This window comes from Ascaphus truei, unplaced genomic scaffold (genome assembly GCF_040206685.1).
Source record: "Ascaphus truei isolate aAscTru1 unplaced genomic scaffold, aAscTru1.hap1 HAP1_SCAFFOLD_1392, whole genome shotgun sequence".
Classification (NCBI taxonomy): Eukaryota; Metazoa; Chordata; class Amphibia; order Anura; family Ascaphidae; genus Ascaphus; species Ascaphus truei.
In genome coordinates this window covers 67,558-84,278 of record NW_027454272.1, presented here as the reverse complement: position 1 = coordinate 84,278, position 16,721 = coordinate 67,558, and the positions used below count along the sequence as shown (strand labels likewise).

Here is a 16,721-nt window from a genome sequence, read left to right as displayed (position 1 = left end):
TATTTAACAAAAATAAAGCCAACATGGAGAAGCCATGTGTGAAAAACTAAGTACACCTTTACTGCTTCCATAGGAATTAAAATGCTAAGTAGCAGACAGGTGCTGCTAATGAAATGCTAATCAAATGCCCTTGATTAATTGATCATCAGCAAGTGTGATCACCTCTATAAAAGCTGAAGTTTTAGCAGTTTGCTGGTCTGGAGCATTCAGATGTGTGTTAACACAATGCCAAGGAGGAAAGACATCAGCAATGATCTTAGAGAAGTAATTGTTGCTGCCCATCAATCTGGGAAGGGTTATAAAGCCATTTCCAAACAATTTAAAGTCCATCATTCTACAGTGAGAAAGATGATTCAAAAGTGGAAAACATTCAAGACAGTTGCCAATCTTCCCAGGAGTGGACGCCCCAGCAAATTCACTCCAAGGTCAGACCGTGCAATGCTCAGAGAAATTGCAAAAAACCCAAGAGTTACAACTCAGACTCTACAGGCCCCAGTTAGCATGTGTGAAAAAGAAAGTACACCCTCTTTGAATTCTATGGTTTTACATATCAGGACATAATAACAATCATCTGTTCCTAAGCAGATCTAAAAATTAGGTAAATACAACCTCAGATGAACAACAACACATGACATATTACACTGTGTCACGATTAATTAACAAAAATAAAGCCAAAATGGAGAAGCCATGTGCGAAAAACTAAGTACAGTACACCTTATGATTCAATAGCTTGTAGAACCACCTTTAGCGACAATAACTTGAAGTAATCGTTTTCTGTATGACTTTATCAGTCTCTCACACCGTTGTGGAGGAATTTTGGCCCACTCTTCTTTACAACATTGCTTCAGTTCATTGAGGTGTGTGGGCATTTGTTTATGCACAGCTCTCGTAAGGTCCATCCACAGCATTTCAATCAGGTTGAGGTCTTGACTGACTGGGCCATTGCAGCACCTTGATTCTTTTCTTTTTCAGCCATTCTGTTGTAGATTTGCTGTTGTGCTTGAATCATTGTCCTGTTGCATGACCCAATTTCAGCCAAGCTTTAGCTGTCAGACAGATGGCTTCACATTTGACTCTAGAATACTTTGGTTTACAGAGGAGTTCATGGTCGACTCAATGACTACAAGTTTCCCAGGTCCTGTGGCTGCAAAACAAGCCCAAATCATCATCCCACCACCAACGTGCTTGACAGTTGGTATGAGGTGTTTGTGCTGATATGCTGTGTTTGGTTTTCACCAAACGTGGCGCTGTGCATTATGGTCACACATCTCAATGTTGGTCTCGTCTGTCCAAAGGACATTGTTCCAGAAGTCTTGTGGTTTGTTCAGATGCAACTTTGCAAACCTAATCCATGCTGCCATGTTCTTTTAAGAGAGAAGAGGCTTTCTCCTGGCAACCCTTCCAAACAAACCATACTTGTTCAGTCTTTTTCTAATTGTACTGTCATGAACTTTAACATTTAACATGCTAACTGAGGCCTGTAGAGTCTGAGATGTAACTCTTGGTTTTTTTGCAATTTCTCTTGAGCATTGCACGGTCTGACCTTGGGGTGAATTTGCTGAGACGTCCACTCCTGGGAAGATTGGCAATTGTCTTGAATGTTTTCCACTTTTGAATAATCTTTCTCACTGTAGAATGATGAACTTTAAATTGTTTGGAAATGGCCTTATAACCCTTCCCAGATTGATGGGCAGCAACAATTGCTTCTCTAAGATCATTGCTGATGTCTTTCCTCCTTGGCATTGTGTTAACACACATCTGAATGCTCCAGACCAGCAAACTGCTAAAACTTTGGCTTTTATAGAGGTGGTCACACTTGCTGATGATCAATTAGTCAAGGGCATTTGATTAGCAGCACCTGTCTGCTTCTTGGCATCTTCATTCCTCTGGAAGCAATAAGTGTGTACTTAGTTTTTCACACATAGCTTCTCCATTTTGGCTTTATTTTTGTTACATAAATCATGCACAATGTAATATGTCATGTGTTGTTGTTCATCTGTGGTTGTATTTACCTAATTTTTAGACCTGCTAAGGAACAGATGATTATTATTATGTCCTGATATGTAAAACCATAGAATTCAAGGAGGGTGTACTTTCTTTTTCACACAACTGATATATATATATATATATATATATATATATATATATATATATATATATATATATACACACATATATACTGTATATAGAATCAGTACTTCAGTAATTGGTGATACTTTTTTTATTTGGACTAACAATTATCATTAAAAGACGAGCTTTTAAGAATTTTCTCTCTTCACAAGTGAAGCTATGCTGATTTACAAAGATTCCATGAGTTAACACAAATGTAAAAGAATATAGCATTCTAAGGCAGATGATGTAGGAAAGGAATTGTAGAGAGAATGGTAAATAAAAAGACAGGGCAATTAATGGATGAAAGGGACTGTGAGAAATAGGACCTTACATCCATCAGCAGGGGGTGGGGTGCACCTTGAAAAAGGAAGATCTTACACTTCTCACAGCCAGATCATTCCTTTGCTAAAAGCTGTCATTTTTTTCCTCCCCAATATTGCAAAGAAATGCCCTTTCCTCTGTTGCTCTACTGCTAAAACGCTGACGCTGGCCCTCTTTCTCTCCCATCTCGACTACTATAACCTCCTGCTGTCCGGCCTTCCTGCCTCTCACCTGTCTCCCCTACAATCTATCCTAAATGCTGCTGCCAGAATCACTCTACTATTTCCGAAATCTGTCTCAGCTTCTCCCCTGCTGAAATGCCTCTCCTGGCTTCCTATCAAAGCCCACATCACACACTCAATTCACCTCCTCACTTTTAAAGCTTTACACTGTTTTGCCCCTCCTTACATCGCAGCTCTAATTTCTTGCTATACACCATCACGATTCTTGCGTGCTTTTCAAGGATGTCTTCTCTCTACCCCTTTTTGTGTCTAAAGACCTTTCCCGCCTTAAACCTCTCACCATCTGCCCCACACCTCGTGAATGCCCTTCTCATTAATATCTGACTAGCGCCCTCACGATCCACCTTTAAAACAGTTCAAGCTGCGGTTTATTTAAAAAATAAATAAAAAAATCCTCTTTAATATGTGAATCATTACAATCCACACATTGATAAATAATTAGCTAAGTTGCAGATCGATCCGTTCTCCTGTGATCGATTGGCGAAGATTAGGCTCGGGGGTTCACTAAATGGCTGTCAGTGCAGCAGAAGAGGACCAAAGATGCAAAGTTCTGTGGGGAAGATCATGCGACCAGGCAGTCACTAGATACAATTGGTGCACTACTAGAAAGAGGGCAGGGTTGAAAAATGGGTGTGCCAGAGCCTGTTTCAGAAGAGGATGCGACTTTGTAAATGGTTACTATAGAAATAAAAAGTGCTTGTTACATAATACATAAAAAATGTCAGAGTTTTTCTTAGGTTTTTTTTTAATGCTAAAAGTATTTTCTCATAGTACAGAACTGGTTTATAAAAAAAACACACATATGTAGGAGATTGCTAAGTCTGCAGCTTTAAGACTTTTCTTAAAACCCACCTCCTTAACGAAGCACATAGCTAGCTCCGTGGCTGATACTATCCAGAAGACCTTTCTACAGTCTCTGTACGTTCTTCTTACTTACCAATTCGATTGTAAGCTCTTCGGGGCAGGGACTCCTTTTCCTAATGTTACTTTTATGTCTAAAGCACTTATTCCCATGCAAGTTTTTTTATTTTTTATTTGTTGATTATGTTATTATGTCATGTATTACGGCTGTGAAGCACTATGTACATTAATGGCGCTATATACATAAAGATATACATACATTCCATGAATTATTTAACAATCCAAATCCTCAACGCAATGTTTAAAAGCACTCAAGAACAGAAAGCATTTTAACTCAAAATGATAATGCTCTTTAACACTAAAACAAGATAACTTAATGCTGATATGGGGTTTCTAACACACTATAATTTTTTTAATGTTTCTCCCTGCTCTGTTAATTGTGCATTTGACCCCCTATCACCTGCTCTGCACCCCTACACATATACATCATATGCCTTAGATTGCCATCTTGCTGTTTTTTTTTTTACATCTGTGGAATCTTTGTAAATTAGTATTGCTTGACCTGAGGAAGAGAGAAAACGCTCGAAAGCTTATCTTATAATATCAACTGTTAGTCCAAATAGAAAATCTATCACATATTACTGAAGTACTCATTTACTCTGCACTATCGCAACTGGACTAACACGGCTATTTGTACATAAATACATACATACATGAATACACACTTACATTGCAGCTGCCACCGTTCTTGCAAGGGTTGCTGGCACACTCGTTGGTCTCGATCTCACAGTTGCTCCCAGTGTAGCCGGGCCGGCAGGTGCAGGAGTAACTCCCTTGGCCACTGTTGGTACAGCTGGCCCCATTTTGGCAAGGCCTGTGGTTGGTGCAGTAGTTGAGGTCCTGGTTGCAGAACAGTCCTCCCCAGCCCTCCTGACAGGTGCACTGCCAGGGCTGGGAGCAGGAACCATGCAGGCAGCCCGGGTAACGCACACATTCATCGCACAGACGTCCCTGCCAGCCGATGCGGCACTTACACTCACCAGGTCTTTCGCAGAAACCGTGAGACTCGCTGCAACCCGGCAGACATATCGCTGCAAGAGAAACACACCTGCGTCATGCAACCATCAGTGCGTACTACTGAAGCCGTTGTCATGTGTTTCAGAGAACTTAGTCAGCTGAAGGGTCAAATGCACCAATGATGCAATAAGGAGCATATTCTAGTAACTGCAATAACCAGCAATAAGTGCATACCCACGTAGAAACAGCTCCCCCCCCACCCCACCATCTCACTGTATTCTGAAAGTGTGTCTCGCATATCCAAACCTCTTGTTTTTAAAGCAACTTCATTCTGGCCTTGCAAATCCATGGCAAAAATGTGTCATACCTGCCAGCGAGATTCTCAAAAGATGCCAGATTGGCCATTTTAGCTTTATTGGGCAGATTTCAGATTTGAATCAGGCTCCTCTACTTCATAGGCAATGTGTGTCAGTACCTTCACTCACTGAGTCAGTCTGTTAGCGCGTGTGGACAGAGGCTAACAAACAAATCCATATATATCCAAAATCCCAAAAAAATCCCACTTTGGAGTGAGAACGCCTGGCAGGACCCCCCTGACTCTCTCTCTCTCTTTGAGAGCACATAACTATATCCCACGAGACTTTGTTGCTCTGTACATTTTGGATCTATATGGATTTGTTTGTTAGCCTCTGTCCACCCTTTATGCGTCATTCTGACTGTGCTTCTAAAACCACAGTGACTGCAATCTATCACGACTGTAAGCGGTATGCATCATTGTTAGTGGGGACTCATCCACTTTTCAGATAGCAGACACCGTAGATTTGTCTATGTGTACTATACTGACTACGGTAGTGAGGTTCGGTTTAACCCCTCATTGTGTACTCCCACCATTGGAGCACTTCTAGACCTATCTCTTGTATCTTGATGCACATCATTACACAGCTTCATAGAGTGGTCTTTTTGCATGCTATATTAGTGTGGCTTACTGGCTATTTGCCGTGCAATTTGTTTATATGCAGATGCATATTTGTGTATCCTCATCCAATCTGTCACACTTGTGTTTATATATGCCTATTTGTTTCATTGTTACTCATTTAGGCGTTAGCATCATTGTACTTGTTGTGGACACGTGCAGGTGGTCTATGCTGTGTGTTAGCATTTTTCTGCACTGTTTTTTATTGTTATGTGACATTCAATAAATTTGTGATTTATATTTTGGTAAACCTGAGTGTTCCTCTTTGGGCTTCTTTCTCTGTACATTTACATGTTATCTTCTGCCCTGAAGCACCGCCGGTAAGGCATATCTTACCCTTATTAGCCGGCTTTATAGGTTACCTTGACTGTGAGTCACAGTGTATGTGGTCTCAAACTCTTTACACACACACACACACACACACACACACACACACACACACACACACACACACCTCAATGGTGTGGGGAGGGGGGGAATGAAACAGCACCAGTTCTCTTCTTTGTGTGTGTGTGATATATATATATATATATATATATATATATATATATATATATATATATATATATATATATTAAGGTTATGGTGGGTAAAAAAAGTGACAAAAACCCTCCACAGTAAAGCATAAAGCAACTGTAAATATTGCTGTATGTTCATTTGCATGTCTTAGACAGGTCTGCAACCCTATCTTTCCCCATTATCGCCCAGCATACAGCGCTTCCACTGCAGCAAGGGATTCTGGGAAATGACATGCAAATGAGCACACAGTGCCACCTTTTGTCTCAAGCTCGTATTACACAAGCAAATCCTCAAGCCAATGCATACTGTTTTAAACACAGCTTATAGACAGAGGCTGGGATGAGATGCAAAGCCAGTAAACCCACTCACAGACATGTTTCAACCTTGATGGGTATCATCAGTGTGAGGTTGGTTGTACTGGTTAAGCTGGTTTGAGACTAGACTAGGTATTACATACATACATTATATATATATATATATATATATATATATACACACACACAAACACACAAACACACACACATTAGTGGGCTTGTTACCACCTACAGTAATTGTAAAATGTAAATGGCCGGATTATGAATTGTGGCAGTGATGAGTAATTTCTCCATGTAGGTTATGTTAGTTCTGTTTGAGAAGAAGAAAAAAAATCAGCATTGCGCTGTTTGTATGTTTATTCACACTGAATGTGAAATTTCAACAGATGCAATTTTTCAGAAGGGGAAAATTTTATAGAATTTCATTTGAATAGAGATGATTACAGGGAAGTAAAATATCTGTACATAGCGTAAGGGCCTGAAATTTGAGGTGTCATTGTCATGCAGGTTCCTTACCCAAGAATATCCTGTTTACAAATGTCAAATGTCGCTGGTGGAGCAGTTACAGATATCTCACTTCTACATTAGAACCACTGAATTGTATAACAATTACTGAAGTAAAGACACAGATCATGCCTTGAACTAGAAGCAATGACACTGCAGGGCAGAGAGGTACACTGTGTGATCGTACATGTAATGTGATGCATCTGTCAGCAGACATGGAGTCAAATTGTGAAAAGCTATGTATAACTGTACGAGAAGCATGTGCCGTGTGATTTTACTTCCACAACGTGAGAGTCCACCAGGTGGAAAAAAAGGGGAAAATACCATTTTTTTAAAATCTATGAAACAATTCAGATGGTTATACAGATTATTTTTTTTTTTGAAAAATAATCTGAAAGCACCAAAACATGAAAACTTGTTTAAAAAAAAAAAATCAGTTGTGTGGTATTAGATAATAGTAACTGTTTTTTTAAATTATTATTATTATTATTAATGCCATTTTTAATGAGTTTGAAAGTATCCTTTGATTTATATAGCAGGTTTTAACCCACCTCCCAAGCAGTGCAAGATCTTAGCAACACTTTCCTGTTTGGAATAACTTGTTGCAAATATTCCCAGCATTTTGATCTGTAAACTGTAACAATACATAATGTTTCCTTAGTAATATAAGGATACATTGTAGCTGCTGAGTTACACTGACTGAAGCAGCCATTATGTTAGTTAAACAATCAGGATTTAGACAGATTTATAACAGGAGCTCCAAACGATTGCCAGTTTAGGTAAGTGTAGAATTATACATTGTTGCATGCTTTACATATAAAAATAAAGAAAAGAAAGATGTTGGAAAGTAGTAGTGCTGCTTGAGAATACTGTGAAAATGGCTTCCCTTTTAATTGTGAGGCTCAGGTCAATGATGGTGACTTTACAATTTCACTAATCCTAGTGAAGTGAGTTAGGGGTTTTTATTCCTGCTGTGACAGATGAAATCACAAAGCAGCAGTTAACTCTTCTCTGGGCTCACACAAAGCCCCAGATTGGCCCCTGTAATACATTAAACCCTTAAAACACACAGCACCTGCCAGAGCTGGGACAAAGCTTTCCCCAGACAGACAAAGAGGGGGGCACACAAAGAAATGGGCTTCTTTATACAACACAGCCTGCAGCAATTGTTTAGGGGACAATAAGAGGGATGGGGTGTGTGAGGAGGGGTGCATGTGCTGACTCTAAACAAATGCTCTTAGTGCAAGGTTCGGATCTTTGGGGATTTATTAATCTGTCCCTGCTCCTCACAGCCTCACAATGAAGTCTGGTTAACACCACACGTACCCCCTCCCACATCCATTCTCCTCACAGGCCGACTGGCAGGGAGCAGGGAGCAGGGAACATAGGGGCAGCCCCCAGAGAGTACCAGCTTTCATATCTTCCCAGCCCCATAACCAGCCCACCATATGCTGCTGCTCCGGACCTTTGTGTGCAGTTTAATGTCCTTTTCTTCTCTCTGCTTAACTTGCTCAGCTGTGTTAAGAGTGGTCAGGGAGAGGAGTGCAGGCAGGTTTCAACCCCGTCATGTCAAGGCAACACGGCACTCAGGACTTAATCATGGTGCAGGCTCACTCCTGGAAGAGGGACTTTTGGCACAGCCCTGTACTCTGTGAATATTTCGTGTATTTTGGGTGCTGTGCACATGGTCAGCGGGAGATTAACCACTGGCAGTAATGTGATGGTACTGGAGGGCGCAGAGTACCACTACTTTTCATTCATCACCCTACATTTCCACTTTCTATATTAAAGAATAATCGATTTATTTTAGGTAGTCTCTCCTTTCTTCTTTTCAAGCATACATGTTATACAAGTCTTTCTAAAATATGCTTAGTATTGGTATTATCCCTTCTTCTGTTCAATGAGTTTGCAGTCTCTCCCCCCCCCCCCCCCCCTGAAAATGTCCTTACATCATATATCACTGGAAGGGGCAAGATAGAGGTCACTACAACCCAAGACACTCACGCTCAGAGCAGTATTCTCCCTTCCAGCCGGACAGGCACAGCCGGTTCCCCTCCGGGTCGCAGGTGTAGTGTCCGAAGGTGTCATCCCGGGGCCGGCAGTAGTCGGAGCAGCTGTCCCCATAGTAGTGCTCATCGCAGGTCACGTGGTAGGAGTAGCGCAGCTCGCTCTGCTGCCCCAAGTGCACGTCCTGGGACCAGTCCTCCCCCACAGACAGGCGCCGGCGGGTGGCCAGGCGGCTGATCAGGTTCTCAGGGTTCTCTGAGGGGGGGGAAGAGGCAGGTGACAGGGGGGCGGGGACAGGGGACAATGTGAGGGAAGCGAAGTAATGAGAGGGGGGGGGGACACAAAGTAAGTGGCCTGCCCACCTGCCCACAGCACGTGGAAGTGGTTTCACTGTCACGCACAAAACGGTTCAACCAGAAGATCTAGAACTCATTGTGCAACAGAGAAACCCAGTGCAGCTGGGTAGCACAAAGCAGAACACAATGTAACACAGTAGAACACAATGTAACACAGCAGAACACAATGTAACACAGCAGAACACAATGTAACACAGCAGAACACAATGTAACACAGCAGAACACAATGTAACACAGCAGAACACATGTAACACAGCAGAACACAATGTAACAGACAATGTAACAGAGTAGCACACCACACAATACAAGGTATACTTGCCCCAACCAGTCTCCCCTCTCTCTGCTCTCTCACCTTGTCTGTGACCCCCCCGCCCCCCAACACTGTCCACCTGCTCCAGCCCCCACCCAGAGATAACTTCTGAGTTGTGCAGAGGTTTCCAGTACTGAATCTCACAGACCCCAGGTGTCACTTATTTGGGGTATGGTCTTACCTGTTGACAGCTCAGCTGAGTGTGCACTCCAGGACTCAATTATTAGGGAGAAGGTGCCCTGAAATGATACAGGAGACTCAGTGTCAGAAGAAGGGACATGTTGTGGTTTAGCTATCCAATGCAGCACAATAAGTGGCACCGAAAACAGCACTGGATATACCAGGGTCCATATATGTATAAATTAAGTTTCATACTCTGCCTTGCAATGTGGGGCAGGGCCTCCTGGAAGAGAAAGGGTTGGCAATATTCTAACAGACTACATATAGTGAGCTGCAGGTGATTACAGATTACATTCAGTTAGAGTTAGACATTATTACATTTACCAATATATTATGATATAATACATTTACATAATATATCATAGTATGCCTAGGTAATGACATAACTTAGTACTACAGAGAACATGGCTGAATTATAGACATAGCAATGTATGTATATATATATATATATATATATATATATATATATATATATATATATATATATATATATATATATATATATATATATACATACATACATACATACATACACACACACACACACACACACACACACACACACACACACACACACACACACACACACACACATACATACAAAGAAAGGGGGGGGGTAAGAATGTTCAGAGCACTCAAATAGGCAAGATTAGGTCAAATCACTTATTTTAGTAGTCAGAGTGCTTGCAGAGCAGCCAGGATCACCATCCAGCAACAAAAATCCAAGGAATCCGCAGCACTCACTGGTTAGTATAAATAGTAAAAATATTTAATTCGTATCACAAGCATCAGGGGTACTACAAGAAAGGACAGAGCTACCAAGCTTGATAAAGGACCTCTGTCCTCTGTCCTTTCTTGTAGTACACCTGATGCTTGTGATACGAATTAAACATTTTTACTATTTATACTAACCAGTGAGTGCTGCGGATTCCTTGGATTTTTATTTATATCTGATTGCATCTGATTCCCATGCTGTGCTTTAAAGCTGTGTTAACAGCGAGCATTAGCTTTTATGGGCTCCATGTAACAATGGTTTTTCAGACATAAGGTGACACATTGTGTGCTCATTTGCATGTCATTTCCCAGAATCCCTTGCTGCAGGGGAAATACATATATATATATATATATATCCCTAAAAGAGTAAACAAAGAACAGCACTCAGTGGTAATAATACAAAGAAAACCTGTATTAGAAATGGTATACAAGCACACACTTAGTCCTAAGGACTAAAAAATGTCCTATATTAAAATCCTAAGGAATAAGTGTGCTTGTATACCATTTCTAATACAGGGTTTTCTTTGTATTATTAACACTGAGTGCTGTTCTTTGTTTACTGTTTTGGGGTTGACAAAGTTTTACTATTGATTTCTATAGAACATGCACCCACCATATCACTGCATTTGAAGTGCCAGGTGTGTGTGTGTGTGTGTGTGTGTGTGTGTGTGTGTGTGTGTGTGTGTGTGTGTGTGTGTGTGTGTGTGTGTGTGTGTGTGTGTGTGTATATATATATATATATATAAAATCATGTATATAGCACCATCCATGTACATAGTACTTCACAGCAGTAATACACAAGACATAATAATAAAATACATACTGGGAAAAAGCACTTCAGACATAAAAGTAACATTAGGGAAAAGGAGTCCCTGCCCCAAAGATAGTGCAGGACTTACACATGTGCTAACTAAGCTAAAGCTTAGGGTGTCACAATATGAGGTGCCTTAATCATAGAACGAAATAATGCATTTCAAGTTTTAAAATCGGATAAAAAATTAAGAAGATGTGGGGAAATTAAGATTCTCTATATGTGCATTGGAAGAGACAAACTTTGTAGTTTATCATTTGAAGACATCATCAATGGCTTTGCTCTCCAAAAATCAGGAAAGAAAATGTTTTAATATTAATATGCTGTGCAAACACTGTTCGTTTTAGCTTTACACAGCCATCTTTGTATATAACAATGCTAGTAGAACGCTTTCTTTCAGTGTCATGTTAATATATTCAAGGGTCCCTTCACTCAGAATAACAAATCTATTTCTAATATTTGGGGCCTCTTAAACTTGACATAGGTAGGGCATCAGAAGGTCAAAGTCTGGCCCTGAGAGTTTAAAATCCATGTTGATGTAAAATAAATATATATGTTATGGTGTAATAGAACGTAAATATAATACTAAATATAATAAAATTATCACACACATATATACACACACACACACATATATACAAATATACACACACACACACACATATATATACATATACACACACACATATATACACATATACACACACACACACACACACACACACACACACATATATATACATATACACACACACACACATATATACACATATACACACACACACACACATATATATATACACATATACACACACACACATATATACATATACACACACATATATATATATATATATATATATATATATATATATTCCCTGCTCTTCCTCCTTACCGGCCACTTGAAGTGGAAGGGGACCCTGACTGGGCTGCTCCCCGCGATTGCTCCAGGCTCAGCGGGCAGGATGTCACTCAGAGCCGCACCGAATGTGCAGGGGGGGTCCGGGGACACCACGGGCTGGGCGTGCTTCAGGCACACGCGGAAGAAGAGCCGGCAGGGCCGGCCTGCAACACACACACTGCGGGGGCTGCTGAATGAGTGAACCTTCAGCTCGAATACACCGGCCGGGCTGACCTGGGGGGACAGGGGGGGACACCGGCGCGTTATACAACAGCGAGCAATTACAGGAAAGAAGAGGGGGCTGAAACCGAGGCAGGGGGCAGATACCGGCGATCTGGAGGGAGGTATGGGGCAGATTCAGATACAGGAGAGAGGGGGCAGATGCCTAGGGCAGGTGGCACAGATACCAGGGGGAGGGCAGGTAGCACACTCCAGGCAGTGCCGCAAACCGGCGTTATACACAGACATCAGACCAGTGCAGTGCTAGGTTACTGCTAAACCAGTGATCCAGACACTTGCCAACCCATTGTCACCAGACCCGGATTCACAAAAGGGTGCTAAGCTTTAGCGCCCCTCAGCTCCATACTGTATGAGTAGGAATAAAAGTGTGCGGGAGGTCGGCACCCTGGGGTGGATCTGGGTCAGAGAGCGCAGCCGGACCTTACACGCTGTCCTCCTCCTCTCCACCTGCACCGGATCATACACACACTGTATATACAGCTGTATATACAGCTATATATACTGTATATACTGTATATCACACAGCACTCAGATACCTCACCGCATCCACACTATACAAGGGCAGTGCCACATAGCGCCCCCGGCATCCACACTATACAAGGGCAGTGCCACATAGCTCCCCCGGGATCCACACTATACCAGGGCAGTGCCACATAGCGCCCCCGGCATCCACACTATACAAGGGCAGTGCCACATAGCTCCCCCGGCATCCACACTATACCAGGGCAGTGCCACATAGCTCCCCCGGCATCCACACTATACCAGGGCAGTGCCACATAGCTCCCCCGGCATCCACACTATACAAGGGCAATGCCACATAGCTCCCCCGGGATCCACACTATACAAGGGCAATGCCACATAGCGCCCCCGGCATCCACACTATACAAGGGCAATGCCACATTGCTCCCCCGGCATCCACACTATACACGGGCAGTGCCACATAGCTCCCCCGGCATTCACACTATACAAGGGCAGTGCCACAAACTTCCCCCTGCGCCCACGCTATACCAGGGCAGTGCCACAAACTTCCCCCTGCGCCCACGCTATACCAGGGCAGTGCCACAAACTCCCCCCTGCGCCCACTCTATACCAGGGCAGTGCCACAAACTCCTCCCTGCGCCCACGCTATACCAGGGCAGTGCCACAAACTTCCCCCTGCGCCCACGCTATACCAGGGCAGTGCCACAAACTTCTCCCTGCGCCCACGCTATACCAGGGCAGTGCCACAAACTTCTCCCTGCGCCCACGCTATACCAGGGCAGTGCCACAAACTTCCCCCTGCGCCCACGCTATACCAGGGCAGTGCCACAAACTTCTCCCTGCGCCCACGCTATACCAGGGCAGTGCCACAAACTTCTCCCTGCGCCCACGCTATACCAGGTCAGTGCCACAAACTTCTCCCTGCGCCCACGCTATACCAGGGCAGTGCCACAAACTTCTCCCTGCGCCCACGCTATACCAGGGCAGTGCCACAAACTTCCCCCTGCGCCCACGCTATACCAGGGCAGCGCCACAAACTTCCCCCTGCGCCCACAGTATACCAGGGCAGCGCCACAAACTTCCCCCTGCGCCCACACTATACCAGGGCAGTAAACACAAACTTCCCCCTGCGCCCACACTATACCAGGGCAGTAAACACAAACTTCCCCCTGCGCCCACACTATACCAGGGCAGCGCCACAAACTTCCCCCTGCGCCCACACTATACCAGGGCAGCGCCACAAACTTCCCCCTGCGCCCACACTATACCAGGGCAGCGCCACAAACTTCCCCCTGCGCCGACACTATACCAGGGCAGCGCCACAAACTTCCCCCTGCGCCCACACTATACCAGGGCAGCGCCACAAACTTCCCCCTGCGCCCACACTATACCAGGGCAGTGCCACAAACTTCCCCCTGCGCCCACACTATACCAGGGCAGCGCCACAAACTTCCCCCTGCGCCCACACTATACCAGGGCAGTAAACACAAACTTCCCCCTGCGCCCACACTATACCAGGGCAGTAAACACAAACTTCCCCCTGCGCCCACACTATACCAGGGCAGTGCCACAAACTTCCCCCTGCGCCCACACTATACCAGGGCAGTGCCACAAACTTCCCCCTGCGCCGACACTATACCAGGGCAGTGCCACAAACTTCCCCCTGCGCCCACACTATACCAGGGCAGCGCCACAAACTTCCCCCTGCGCCGACACTATACCAGGGCAGTGCCACAAACTTCCCCCTGCGCCCACACTATACCAGGGCAGTAAACACAAACTTCCCCCTGCGCCCACACTATACCAGGGCAGTGCCACAAACTTCCCCCTGCGCCCACAGTATACTTGGGTACAGTATCACCCACCTCACCTGCTCCACTGTATACCATGGCACGGTGCCAGCTCCCTGTACGGAGCAGGAATACCTAATTGTAGGTCCCTTTCCGGATTACTTGGACACAATCACTCCCAGTTAGTGGGGGTCCCAGTCTCATTACATCGCCGTACACCCTTCCTCCCTCCCTGCCCTGGCTCTCTATGGAGGGTCTCTGATCCAGGCACAGGCTACTCACCCGCTCCGGACATAGCACCATCATCAGGCCGAGGAGGAGTAGGGGTCCCGAGGACATCCTGCTTCCTCTTCCTGTGCTGGGGGTAAATCCAAAGGCTGTGGGACAGAGGTGGGTGTCCGGAGGGGGGGTGCTGGGGGGGTAAATTCAAAACTGAGCTGGGCTGCGCTGCCTGTGGGTCTGATTTTCTCTCCTGGTCCCTTGGTGAATGAAGTTGGTGTGTTTCTGTCCCTCTTTATATACAGAGTCCTGGTGTCACATAACCAGTCTGGGACCTCCCACCCCCTTCCTCTACTTACACCTCCTTTGATTAGCTCTAGCAAAACCCTAAACCCAGCAAATTAGGATCCCCCCACCCCTTCTCTTAAGGGGAAACTATTAACCTTTTAATTACCAGTAGGGCCCAGTAGAGAGCATTGCAAACATAATAAACATCATTATACAAGACAATGCTTTGCAGCGATGGGTTAACCCTCCCTGCTATGCAAATACTTGCAGGTACTGAAGTGGTTAAATTACATCTCGCACTCCCCCATATTAATGTTCCTGTAAAAACACTTTTTCCCATAGAATCCCCTCAATAAATGTTACATTGTCTCCTGATTATGAGGGAACAATGGAATCAGAAAATATTCCAAGTATTCTCCTAACTCTGCTGCCCCATGATGAGCACAGCTCGTGGACTTGTGTACAGTACAGTACATGAGCTCGGTTAGTTCAAGGAGAAAGATAAATGGGCCGTTGGGACCGAAATGTCCACCTCTCTTAATAAACTCTTTCATATTGAACTGATCGGGCGTGCTGGTTTAAATGAGAGTCTGAAGGGCACCATGAATACAGCCGCAGCCCCAGCACTCATTGTGAGTATGTACTTAGAGGCGTGTGGGTCTGCCCCAGCACTCATTGTGAGTATGTGCTTAGAGGCGTGTGGGTCTGCCCCAGCACTCATTGTGAGTATGTGCTTAGAGGCGTGTGGGTCTGCCCCAGCACTCATTGTGAGTATGTGCTTAGAGGCGTGTGGGTCTGCCCCAGCACTCATTGTGAGTATGTGCTTAGAGGCGTGTGGGTCTGCCCCAGCACTCATTGTGAGTATGTGCTTAGAAGCGTGTGGGTCTGCCCCAGCACTCATTGTGAGTATGTGCTTAGAGGCGTGTGGGTCTGCCCCAGCACTCATTGTGAGTATGTGCTTAGAAGCGTGTGGGTCTGCCCCAGCACTCATTGTGAGTATGTGCTTAGAGGCGTGTGGGTCTGCCCCAGCACTCATTGTGAGTATGTGCTTAGAGGCGTGTGGGTCTGCCCCAGCACTCATTGTGAGTATGTGCTTAGAGGCGTGTGGGTCTGCCCCAGCACTCATTGTGAGTATGTGCTTAGAGGCGTGTGGGTCTGCCCCAGCACTCATTGTGAGTATGTGCTTAGAGGCGTGTGGGTCTGCCCCAGCACTCATTGTGAGTATGTACTTAGAGGCGTGTGGGTCTGCCCCAGCACTCATTGTGAGTATGTACTTAGAGGCGTGTGGGTCTGCCCCAGCACTCATTGTGAGTATGTACTTAGAGGCGTGTGGGTCTGCCCCAGCACTCATTGTGAGTATGTACTTAGAGGCGTGTGGGTCTGCCCCAGCACTCATTGTGAGTATGTACTTAGAGGCGTGTGGGTCTGCCCCAGCACTCATTGTGAGTATGTACTTAGAGGCGTGTGGGTCTGCCCCAGCACTCATTGTGAGTATGTACTTA

General features: G+C 44.6%; 1 protein-coding gene across 1 annotated transcript; it reads right to left on the bottom strand.

Moving 5' to 3' along the window:
• Nucleotides 1–2,255: 2,255 nt before the first annotated feature.
• LOC142475803 (delta-like protein B) lies at nucleotides 2,256–15,207 on the bottom strand. The gene is made up of 5 exons (XM_075581536.1): nucleotides 14,995–15,207; nucleotides 12,197–12,436; nucleotides 9,718–9,775; nucleotides 8,868–9,125; nucleotides 2,256–4,627 (listed from the first exon to the last, which is right to left on the bottom strand). Exons 1-5 carry the CDS (start codon nucleotides 15,049–15,051, stop codon nucleotides 4,224–4,226), a joined length of 1,017 nt encoding a protein of 338 aa, XP_075437651.1. The 5' UTR covers nucleotides 15,052–15,207; the 3' UTR covers nucleotides 2,256–4,223.
• Nucleotides 15,208–16,721: the final 1,514 nt, after the last annotated feature.

Coding starts and splice junctions, on each gene's coding strand:
- LOC142475803 (XM_075581536.1), bottom strand. CDS start 15,051: ATGTCCTCGGGACCCCTACTCCTCCTCGGCCTGATGATGGTGCTATGT. Junction 9,126..9,717: donor CTCAGCTGAGCTGTCAACAG/GTAAGACCATAC, acceptor CCCCCCCCTCAG/AGAACCCTGAGAACCTGATC. Junction 4,628..8,867: donor GGGAGAATACTGCTCTGAGC/GTGAGTGTCTTG, acceptor TTTCTCTTGCAG/CGATATGTCTGCCGGGTTGC.